The sequence below is a fragment of the Diadema antillarum genome, unplaced genomic scaffold (assembly GCF_040938485.1).
Source record: "Diadema antillarum isolate AM-2024a unplaced genomic scaffold, OU_Dant_1.0 seq00000124_RagTag, whole genome shotgun sequence".
Taxonomy (NCBI): domain Eukaryota; kingdom Metazoa; phylum Echinodermata; class Echinoidea; order Diadematoida; family Diadematidae; genus Diadema; species Diadema antillarum.
This window is the reverse complement of record NW_027271204.1, coordinates 2,130,989-2,143,020: the sequence shown is the minus strand read 5'-3', so window position 1 is coordinate 2,143,020 and position 12,032 is coordinate 2,130,989. Positions and strand designations below refer to the sequence as shown.

Genomic DNA, 12,032 nt, shown 5'->3' with positions numbered 1-12,032 from the left:
TATACTAAGAATATTACTACATACAAATACACAATTGAGCCCACACACAGGTCACGTCACACATAGATCTATGCACATTCATCTGCATTCGACATGAAGTGATACCGTGGTGCGTAGCGTTGCGGAAGAGCGTATTACTAGTATTAATTTAGAGACATCAAGCAATGCAGCATTGTCTTGCAGGGGATCGCACTGCGCTGCACTGCGCTGCCGGCTGCACTGCCAGGCCGGCCGGCCCGGCATTTGTACACAACAACGTAGGGGTGGGTGGGTACGCAGTGTAAGTGAAGTGCGGCGCGGCACTCGGAAGAACCAAACCTTTTAAACTGAATTTCCAACATCATTATTTGAAAGGCGGGCTATTACAATTCGCCAATATGTGTCTAATGCTAAAAATAAAAGAGAAAACTCTAAACACTTTAATCTTACCTGTATTGCAAGTGTAATGGTGACTAAAATCTCAATCGTATTTACTCACTTCCGTGGCAACATAACGCCTTTCTCGCTTACTAAGTTGTTGCATGATGGGAAGGATCTAGGACGGGTCAAGGGTCATGGGACCTCGTCAGTCGCGCACTGCACTGCAGTGTACTGCCGAAACCACCTAATGAATGGTGTGATGCGAGAGGGGAAGCGTGAGAACATGCCGCACACTCCTTTACTATCCGGACTGCATGCCGTGGAGCTTGAACGTACACGTACACTACCGCTTTGCTGCCGCGGAGCCATCCCCAGCTAGCTAGCCTCATTGCACTTTACATACAGTACACACACTGTGAGATGGCTCGTTCACTTTCGGATCCGGATACTGTAGCTCGACGAAAATTAGAAGCTGCATAGATGCGGATGCGCACTGTGCATGTGTGGTGTACATGGTGCGTGTATGGTGGCAAGTGACAAGTGTGTAAAATATCAATAGTTGGGACTTATTTGCTCAAACGCGCAAGCGGAGTCATATCTCTCCTATCTCGGAAGTTTTTGAGACTAAAAGTGTCTACTGTGTGAGGTGCTCAAGTCAACATAAACGGAGAATCCCACTTTCAGCAACGTTTTGTCATCTGCTGCCAAGCTGGTAAAATAAAATCCGTGAAGCTTAGAGTGTGGAAGGTCTTGCGATTTCCTGCGAAGGAAGTTGGAAAGATTCTCCACTCGCCTTCCGATGCCGTCATTTGTCCCAATGGGGTTTCGAACGGTCATTTTGATCGTATCAAAGATATGGGAGTTTATTTGCTACTTGATACGGAAGAACACACGAAAGGTAAATGTGATTTTATGCCGTCAGGCCTTCCAGTTCGGTCTCATTGGCATAGAAATCAGTTCTCAATTCAGTCTCATGTGCTAGTGCTAGTTGCAAATAAAGTACGCCGGGTTTAGTTGCAAAGTAACACAGCCCTGTCGCTGTACACAAGTGTTAGAGTGCACGGCGTCGGTCGGGCTAGTTGCAAAACAAAGGCAAAACCAGTCATAAGCATAGCGCATATTCAAAGGCATAGTCAGTCACACAGTCACAGACAGTCTGAGCAGTGTCCACAATGTTATTTACCTTGAATTTACCTTGAAGGCCACACGTCGCTGTTATGGTCAGTCATGGTGGTACATTTCTGCAGATAATGTGGTGTGGCGGGGTTAAGGGGGTCCCATAGCTATAGGACCCATTTAAAAACCCAGTTGCATTAATTGTCTTTTGAAGCTTAGATAAATTATCTACCATCTAACGTTTGGCACTGAACGGTTACACCAAAGCAAAACGGGCCTGTGTACCAGGCCAGGCCAGGGAATCTTCGGAAAGAGTTCCTTTTATTTGGGACAGCCATCCCAATTACACTAGTCTCCGAGTAGTAGTGGTAGCACGTAGTAGTACTGTAGGATGGTAGATCCAATTACCATACGCTTTTTCTTCGTGGCTTTGAATTCCGTACTCGGTGTCAGAGGATGGAATTTCAGCTAAAAATAACACCGCTTATTCACAGACTCCTGAGTCCTGGAAATAACGAATTCAGCCTACTTGTGTCAATTGTTAAATATGCTTCAAACATTCTACCCCTCTAGAAATTAAAAAGTTGTCTTTTTACGCGGTGCAAAATCGCATTGTATTACCGGACACGATTTTTGCAATGAAATAATCGACGTCTTTCGCACCTAGTCCTTGCACCAGAATCACAATTCATCCCACAAATCACTGTACATATTCTCACCAAGCGGATGACAAACAAAAAATAGGCAAATGAGGCTCAAATTTCGTATTTTATGGTAAAAATCAAAATGTCTGTGTTGAACGTTTCGAACGGTTCACACAATAAAACTCTTGTGAGAAGTCGACAACACCACAACTTCTATATTACGTGCTTTGTCTATGGGAGCTGCATGCACGGGTGACGAGTTGCGGGCCCCTATAACGCACAACTATTCCGCATCGTCGCATTTGAGGATGATAGCTACAAATTTCCGATATCGATCAGTGAACTTTGGTTCTCAGCAGTATTGGAATCTTCAGCATTTTTTCTGTATGTGAATGGGATTTCATAGAATTTCTGTCACGAAATGTGATTCACACATGCATAAATATTAACTATGAGGAGGTGCGGGTCACTCAACTATAAATTTGAGGTAAAATATGAATTCTTTTTGTGTTTTTACATTTTTATGTGGTGTTTTTTGCGATTTCGGTCCACACAAAGTTCTGTGAGGCTAATCTACAAAGTCTCACGCGTACAGAATGTCATTAGTACATGTACGCAAAATGTGCGTGTCCGGTAGTTACCATGCTTGCATACATACAGTACCAAGGAGGTTCGAGAGATGCAGTTACAACTGACTGTTATTCAGTAAGCTGTCAGTTTTCTATGGATGGACAAAAGAATTCCACAGTTGCATTTGTGCCTTTGATGTTCGATGTTTGAAGCCGCCATCTTTCTTAGCAATCTGAAGATTCATTTTTATTGCTAACATAATATCGGGTACATGCTGCTCATTTTATATCAAATGCGATGAAATTTCACCTAATGATAAAGCATATAAAACAAAAGTCAATTCCGTTTGAAAATATGTGCAAAAGTGTAAATCTGAGCTGTATTTTGTGAAAGTGTTTGAAATTTTACCCTCATGGAAAGCCAGTTTTATCACTTTTCTCCTTATTTCCACCAAATGAAACTAGTATGGTATCATCTTCAAGTATAGTTCTTTATAAATTGATATGTCAGATTAGCGTACAGACACGTAAAGTTGAGTAATTTTGATATCTATTTCAGCAATATTTGAGCAATTTCTATTCGCGCACCCCCTTGCCTTTACCATTGTCTACCGCCCATCGTTTGTAAGTAGGGATAGCGAAAAGTAAAATCACAACTTTAGACATATCTTCCTTGGAAAGTGGCTGGTGATTATGCAATGAGACACAAGTCAATTGTCTTCGCATCTGAGCGGCAGATCCAGTTTGACACATACAACTTTTGTACTTCAAATATTTTGAGTGGCGGCTTCGAGCATGGGATCAAAGCGAATAAGACTGTTGTGACTCCATTTCTCGAACCTCCTTTTACATAAGTACATATACAACGTCTACAGACAGTGGGTCAGTGCAGATCTACACAACTCTATGTACCTAGCCTAACCTTGCTTGCGATCTGCATGGATGCACGCACTCACTTTTGGGTGGCTGTCCCAAAAGGAACTCTTGTGGAATCTTCCTCTTCCTCTAACTTACTACTCAACCTATCATATGGAACTAAACGAGGAGGAAGGCCAAGGGGGAGTGAGCAATATTGCTCTCTGTTAAGTTACGTATAGGAATAAATAACTGTTTTGTTGCAGCTTGAGTCTTGGTTACAGAAAAAAATTGACGTTTAAAAGTGTCATTGTTGACTAGCACTCTATGCTCTGGATGTCGGGTGGTTTAATGAGATCCAGTCCTTGATGGTACATGGAATATAAGACTTTTAGGAGTGTGTGAAGATGAAGTGCTCATATTTGGTGCGGTTGGACTCATCTTGGAGTATTGAATGAAAGAGTTTCTGGAAATGCGTCTGCGTCTGGTGGCTTATGTAGCTGGACGCATGTACAGTATTGTACGCAGCTGCAGCTGGTAGTCCGACACAGGCAGGGCCAAGTTCTGCTAGATAATATACTTCAATTCAGTATTTTTTATGACTCATGCTACTATGTCAATGACCTTGTCTAGCCACTCATTTCCTTTTACTGAATATCAGCAGCAAAAGCTTTGGAGCTCTAGCTTTGCTTCTTTACGGTGATCTGTATTCCACAGTCATATTGGTCTTTGATTGGTATCAGTTTTGTAATCTCCTGCTTTAAGTTAGATGCAAAATAGTTGGCAGAACATGATATTTTTTTTATACCTTTTGATACCAAAGGTAATGTACAATACATTGTAATTGGCAACCAGGATCCCATGTTCCTAATGGTGCAGAGCTACCAAGTCTCACGCATTGTGAGTGAGATTCAAGCATTTAGGGTCTGTCTCACGATCTCACGCATGACACCCATTTTTCTCACACATTGGGAGCACAATTTAAAGGATTAAAGTGATAGTTGCAATTGAAGGCATATTTCCCTTTTGTCTTTCAAAATAAGTAAAAATAAGTCACTTAAGTATGCACCAGCTTGTGAAAAAGCTCCCTACCGTGGGAGGGCGGACACACCCTCCCCTTGCTCAGTCGCTTCGCTCCCTCGCTCACGCACATGCGCGCGCACCGAGATGCTGAGTCATGAAAATCTCACTCATAAAAATTTTTTGAACTTGACATCTATGATGGTAACAGTGCGGAACCGTGCTAATGTTGATACATTGTACATGTAAGCAGCAAAATGCAATGTTCATTGTTACAATGTACATCCCTACATGTACAAGTACATGTACAAGTGTACAGTTGTACGTATGTGTCATCAATGTGTACAATTAACAGGTGGGTTGTGCAGGATGGCCCTGAGAAAAAGCAACATTACAAAAATGTAGTTGTACATCACCCATGAAGGAACAGTAACACAAGTCCCTTTAATACCATACTGATTTCAGGGTTGTCAACTCTCACTCATTGAGAATGAGACTTACTTATTTTGGTCCTTTCTCACTCTAAAACTTTATTTCATTTGCATGCATTTCTATTGATCTCACTCATTTTGACTCCTAAATTATATTGGCCTATAAGATGGGAGTCTCACTCTCAACTAGTTTCCAATGTTGGCAGCCATGTGATTTATAGATAGAGAGCTAAAAGTACTGCACATGATGTAACCTGCACTGAACTGTGATATTATAGCATGTTTTGTATCCTACAATACAGTCTATGGTCTACAAGGTAGTAGCAATTCATGAACCCATGAAACCTGTTTGGTTCATGTAGTGATGTGTAATGACACCATAATATGGTGGGGTACATTGTATTGCCAGTGCCACAATTGAAGCAAAATACAATTGATACACATTTCACCACAGCAAGCTCCATTTCCAAGCAAGTAAATGCCAACCCATTTTGGGCTTTGGAACAGTGCCAATCTACCCTTGTACTTGTACAATTTGTAGCTGCTGTTTTTGTTACACACACACAATTGGTGGTGGTGGTGGTGGGGGGGGGGGGGGGGGGGGGATGGTGAACAGTGTAGCTCTCATCAGCTTATGACTGAACATACATTGTACACCAGTAGCTAGAGTGAGGTCAGTGAACTTTGGGGACATTATTTGGCGAAGAAATGAAATACTACAGAGGGGCGCAAACAATGTATAATGTCTGCAAATCTGAACAGTAGTAGAGAGTTAATGTACGCCTGTGTGTTGCACACAAATCTACAGGAATGAATCAAATAAATGTGACACTTGTAAACCTATTATGAAGGGCTATGAATAGTTAGAAGCCCTCATCTCCTGTAATAATACATTTTAACACATGCATTTTGATCTATTTGTTGTTTTTTTCTTTTGTCCTATAAGACTTAATAAAGATGCATGTCAATAATGAAAATGCTGTTATATTTGAAATTCAGTTCTTTTTAACTGATATTGATATGGAGAAAGAAGGACAATAGAAAAAGAAAAAAACAGGTAGATGAAGAAATATGCACAAGAAATTGTAAGCCGGAGGGAAAATGAAAAGGATGATGGCGTTTGTAGGAAAACTTTCAGGATACCACCCCCTCCCCTTAGCATTCTTTCTGTTACTGTGCTGTCATCATTAGAAGGTCTCCTTTGCAGGCCAGGTCAAGAGATCATAAGAAATGCAAAGTTGAATTTGAACGTCACCGGGATGAACCAAAGCAACCAGTGAATCTGCACTACAGTACTTACAAACTGTATTTTGATATTATTTGCAAATTAAATCGCTGCATCCTGTATTATATTTCCATGGGATAATGACTCAGTCAAGCAGTCTGGTGAACTCTAAAAAGCAAAGGTCCTGAAATTTGAGCAGACCCCTTTTTTAATACCAGTGCTGTTTCTGGTCATTTTAGGCAGATACAACTGTATTAACAAAGTAATGGCGCATTGGAATGTATAAAGTGTACAGTTCATCAGATGAGGACTTCATTTCTTTCTTTATTATTTATTTGATCCACTTTTATGAATACTGGGCTGCATTTGGCACAAAATGTCATGAAGTTGCAAAAATGACATTGGCAAGAAATGTTTGAGTCTATACAGTGATGTTTGAAAGTGGCATTCAAGCAGCCATGGCCTTGGTGAATTAAGGTCAATTGAACCCTTTGAGATCAGTGTGAGTGTCCATATATTTAGGGTATTTGTGCATATTACATAGGTGGTCAAATAAATCAAAATTACATTTTTTCATTTTGAGAGAGAGAGAGAGAAAGAGAGCTGTAAAACTGACATACAATTGTGTTTGTATTCATATAGTCAATTAGTCTAGTGGCTTATCCAAAATGTAAGCCATCAGAATTGAATACTTAATTGTTTGTTTGTTTTTTATATCAGTTGCCTTGCTTTCCTACAGGTCTATCACGAGCTCTGAACTAAAGCAGGGCTCGACACTAACGGTGGCCCGGTGGCCCGGGCCAACAAAAACGCATGTCGGGCCACCAAAATTTCAGAAATGAAGAAATTGGTGGCCTGATCGGGCCACCGAAAAAGGTCGGATGTTTGCCTTTGGGCCACCAAAAATAAAAGTTAGTGTGGAGCCCTGACTAAAGAAATGTGTAGTGTAACAAACGGCATTAAGCATGTGAAATGTACACTTGAACAGCACTTTAAAATGGTCTTTGTCTGCGGTTTATGTTCTTGTTCTTAATTGATTGAAGAATGATTTTTGTTCCACCTTGCTTTTAGAATATGAACTACAAGTTCTTCACCACAAAGAGTGAATTTGAAACTTGGGTTTGCTGTGCATTGATGGACATCAACAACGTATTGGTTTAGTAGGTAGTGTCTGAAGTTCTATCCCAGTGCTTGAACATTTATGATTTTTCCGCAGTTAAAGCATGATTACTGTCTTATCAGATTATACAATGTACATTTGGTTATATTCCTCTACTTTCTGTCCCAACACAGGTACTGGAGTATCAGACCATCCGCTACTACACAGTTCCTTCCTCTCCGCTTTCCAGTCACAAGCTCTGTGAGTATCACCTTCAGTTCAGGTCCTGTGGTTGGACTTTGTACCAGCCTTTTGCAAATACAGCTTGTACTGTACATGTTTATATGTGTATGAGCAGTGATTTTGGCAAGATTTGTTTTCAACTACTGTAGCAGCCTAAATTTTATACAACATAAGATTATCTTAGGGAGGATATGTTTAGCATTTTTATTGTATGTACACATGTAACCAGCAATTCAATGGCTACTCAAAGATCTAAACACTAAAGATTTAAAGCATAAATCTGCAGAGCGGCAGTGGTGCTTGGTATTGACATTTGGAGCCTGCCATAAACAGTTTAAGCATTCATAATATGCCTGAAAGGAAAATGTGCAGCAACTAATGAAATTATAAGGAAATTGGAGGAGTGCAGTTCTTTTGTCAGTGCTGATTATGAGCTGAGATGTGACAACGAGCTCTGCTGTTAATATTTTTTTCTTTCTCAATGCAAGCTTCACTGTAAACTTAAGTGCTTAGAAATAGGGATCCTTCTTGTACATGTATCTAGGCCCATACAATTAAGGACTCAAAGACCTACGGATCGTTCTCAAATTCTTACATTACTAACCTGATCATGTAGATTTTTGTTCCTGTGGAATTTTTTATTTTGTGCACACTTCTTGTTGCTTTTGGACTTTTGTACCCTTGTGAAGAAGCTGAGTGCTACACTGTATGTCATTTCCTTGATTTCAGAAGCATGTCTTTACTTTCATGGCCTGTGGCTCACTTTCACAAATAAAATTTATTTTGTTATGACATGTATAAACACAGAAATCAAGATCTGACTCAGCGTCTGGTAGCAATTCAGTTGCATGAAGCACACCAGAATATGGCAATGATATTGATAATCACCTAATATATGAAAACAAATGAATATACACTTTACACCATATCATTTTTATAGAGGGTGTGTACATGTTTAAAGGGATCATATAGTTTTGGTTGAGACCTAATTTCAGGTTTCTAAAATTTTTTGGTAAGATAATGAGAAACTTGGCTTATTGTTAGGAAACAGAAGACTTTGTATGTTGGGGAAAAGCATTGTGAAATTTAGTATTCTAAATGATTTTATTGCCCCCCTTTTTTTTAAACAGAAAGGTATAAAGTGTGAAAGAAAACAAAATATCACAAACGACACATTATCATTAAGCGAGAGAAATCATGAAATTGTAGTACACAAAACATACCATGATTATTATGTGTGAGTAGTAATGATCTCATTATTCTACAGAGCCATTGAGAAAACTTGGTTGTTGTAGAGCACAATGAAGGCAGTACAAAAAAATGAAATATCTCATGTGTGTTAACAATTAATGCTTGTTTATTCTTTGTAAACACCAACTTTGTTCTTTGTTTATTGCTGTTATCAAACCAGTCTAGTGTTTGTGCTGTAAAACAGATTGAAACATGTCCCTCATGGATGTTTCTAAACCCTATTTGAAAAACAAGAAGAACTAAAAATTCTGGCATGGAGACTAAAAGCTACAGGTATGATACAGTTCATTGGTCCCTATGCTGCTTGCTTTGAGCATTTATCGTTCCTTGGTAGCCACATGAAAACAGTTCAACGGCGAACAAGAAATCATAATTCAAAGGCATGAAAGTCTGCTTGTGGACATTTTCAGATTCTCACTTCCTTGGTGTAGGCATCATGACCTGATAGGAGCATGCAGTGTAGAATGGAAAGTTTGATGTGCCAGTTCCTTCACAGGAAGTCGCCGATGCAAACAGGCCATTCAATGGCTTATTATCAAACTTCCGCAAACTAGTCTGGGAGACTAAAGATACCATTACATTATATTTTCGGGTACAGACATTTTCCCGAATGAGGAGATCACAGACGCTTTCGCAAGATGTTTTCGCAAATTGACATTGGTACTATTGTACAACTTGTGCTGCACTTTTACCCCAATGCACATGGTGACATTCTATATATTTTATTTCATTATTTTACGTACAACGTGTAATTGTAATGGAAAGATATACAAATGAAGTCTAAAATATCTGGTTTCAAAGATTATTGAAGCCTGCTGATTTCTTGCAAGTCGTAATTTTCACCCTCATGTCCACGTTTGTTTGAAAATGTAGTATCAGCACCAACAGACAGTATAGATAAATGCATTATTTTTTTATTATTTTTTTTTATAGAACACTGTATGTCATGTTATGAACCTCTTCACTGTAAGCATGTTCTAAAGTTGACTTGCATAATATACATGCATTGTACATTGTAGTATGAGAGATTTGCTCATAATTGATTCTTTGGGAGCAATGCATTGCGAGGTATGGCTCGTTGTATCAAGTTCATGATGATGCCACTTATTACAATAGATACAGTTTTGTAGTGCTCAGAGAAAATGTATGTCTTATGATTCGTACATGGCTGAGTCTCTGGTGGGTTACATGTACAAATTGTTTTTTCCATGGACCCAAGATCGCTAAAAAAGTGACACTATCCTTTTGCTTACATTATTGGAGACATTTTTTTTTCTTCCAAGGATTATAATGTCTCTTGATTGATGAGCCCTGTGATTACAGGTTTGTTGACCTTTGTGCACTTTCCAATTACATCATAAATCCTGGAGTTTATAAACTACATGTAGTACTGCTTATGTTCAAATTTCCCCTTGTACATGTGTACATTACATGAAATGTGAAGAGAACATCATGTCACTTAGACTGAAAGATTTGCTTTTCTTACTTACAAACTGTACATGTATTGTTGTCAAGGCTCATAAGTTGAGTCATCCAGGAACATTAGAAGAGCTCTTTAAGTTTTGACTACCCCAGGCATGCAGGCATGTTGCTGCCATTACATGCATGCTGTTCATGAAGACTGCATGATGGGCACTGGACTACAACAAGTACTCTGTGAAACAAAACTCTGTAAAGCACATTTTATAAATGAGTTGATGATTTGAATGTGTTATTGCAGTATTGCATTTTAAAGGGTATGGAGATGAATAACTCCACTATTCAAACATCAGTGATACAGGGATGTTGCTGATTTGAGAGTGCCACTTTTTTGGAGATGAACGATCTTTATATTCTTTGCTCAAATTGATATATTTGCCCAGTTGGTAATAATTGTGTCTGGATTTTAGCCTGTCTGTCCTTATTTTCTCCTGTAGTGTAAGTGTCTCTTCTTTCCCTTTACATGTGACATATCTGTCATTACACCTGTATGATCAATTTGCCCCCAATTTTCTGCTTCCTCTCCAGCATTGGTCAAGCGGAAAGTTCTGGTCCTGGATCTAGATGAAACCCTAGTCCATTCTCAGCATGCCAGTCCAACGATGCGGCCGAATAGACCAAGTATACCACCAGATTTTGTCCTCCTGGTAAGCATGGTCTGTGTCATGTACAGTACATGTATAAACCTGAAGTACATACATTGTACATGACACTGTGGAAGGGTGGAAGTTTGCATGCAGCATGCAAGAGGAGCCTTGCTCTTGTGTCAAAAGAATACACATACATGTATGTGCCCCATCGGTATTGATTTATTGTCAGCATCATACACAATATTTGTCTTCTCATGCATCGTGGGAAGGGGTCAAAGGTTCAGAAGGGTAAAGGAAGCACTCGCTGCTACAGTGCTAAGTCTCCCAGATTTTGCTGGAGGCATCCTGAAAACTTTGTTTCTTTATGTCTTGATACAATAGAAAAGAAAAATCCCCCCTGACTTGGGAATTCATTTTGTCTAGTGAAATGCATGCAGCAAACAATTATCTTCCTGATCAGTCCTTAGAATCTCTGTGATTTTAGAATGTTGGCATCCCTGAGGAAGAGATGGGGAGGGAGGAGTGGGATGGCCCTAATATTGAATGAGTGACTCTGTATGCAACTTTCTGGTAATACTCTTCTGAGGGGGAAGGAGCAAAGGAATCAGTTCAAGAGTTAAAATGTAAACATTGTCTGTGTTTTGTGTTGGTGACTGAAATTAGAGTTTGCTATTTGCCAACAAAATTCTCAAATGACAGTTTATTGTGATTCAGCCCATAAAGATACACATACAAGACTTTATAGCATAGCATGTACAACCCTGTGCATGCAATGTATCATATATTGTATGAATGCCTTAAGTTATTATTTTGCACTGAGAAGGTCGCAAGTTTAAATATTTATAAACATTTTTTTCATCCATTGCACATTGTTAAATAATAGGCAAAGCTTTCAGGGATCCTCTGTGCTTTAATAATGAAGGGCCTGCATTGCATTTTACAATGTTATATGGTGCATAAACTAGCACTCTGTACAAAGTGTATGAACTGATGATGAAAATTGATTTGGGAAAGATCAACTGATACAGCTGTATTTTCCCTCTACATTTGTTGGGATGAAGAAGATGGTAATTGAATTTATGAATCCTACGTGATCATGGTGCACTGTAGATACAGTTCGACCTCGATTATCCGGCCTCCTTTTATCCGG

The 12,032-nt window shown here is 39.4% G+C and overlaps 1 protein-coding gene across 1 annotated transcript in view; it reads left to right on the top strand.

Moving 5' to 3' along the window:
• The first annotated feature begins 889 nt into the window (after positions 1–889).
• LOC139727255 (CTD nuclear envelope phosphatase 1A-like) overlaps positions 890–12,032 on the top strand; it is a 32,846-nt gene continuing 21,703 nt past the window's right edge. Inside the window, exons 1-3 of the mRNA XM_071638211.1 lie at positions 890–1,258; positions 7,514–7,580; positions 10,821–10,939. Of these exons, the coding sequence (XP_071494312.1) occupies positions 1,160–1,258; positions 7,514–7,580; positions 10,821–10,939 (285 nt within the window). The 5' untranslated portion in view covers positions 890–1,159. The remainder of the gene's footprint in view (positions 1,259–7,513; positions 7,581–10,820; positions 10,940–12,032) is intronic.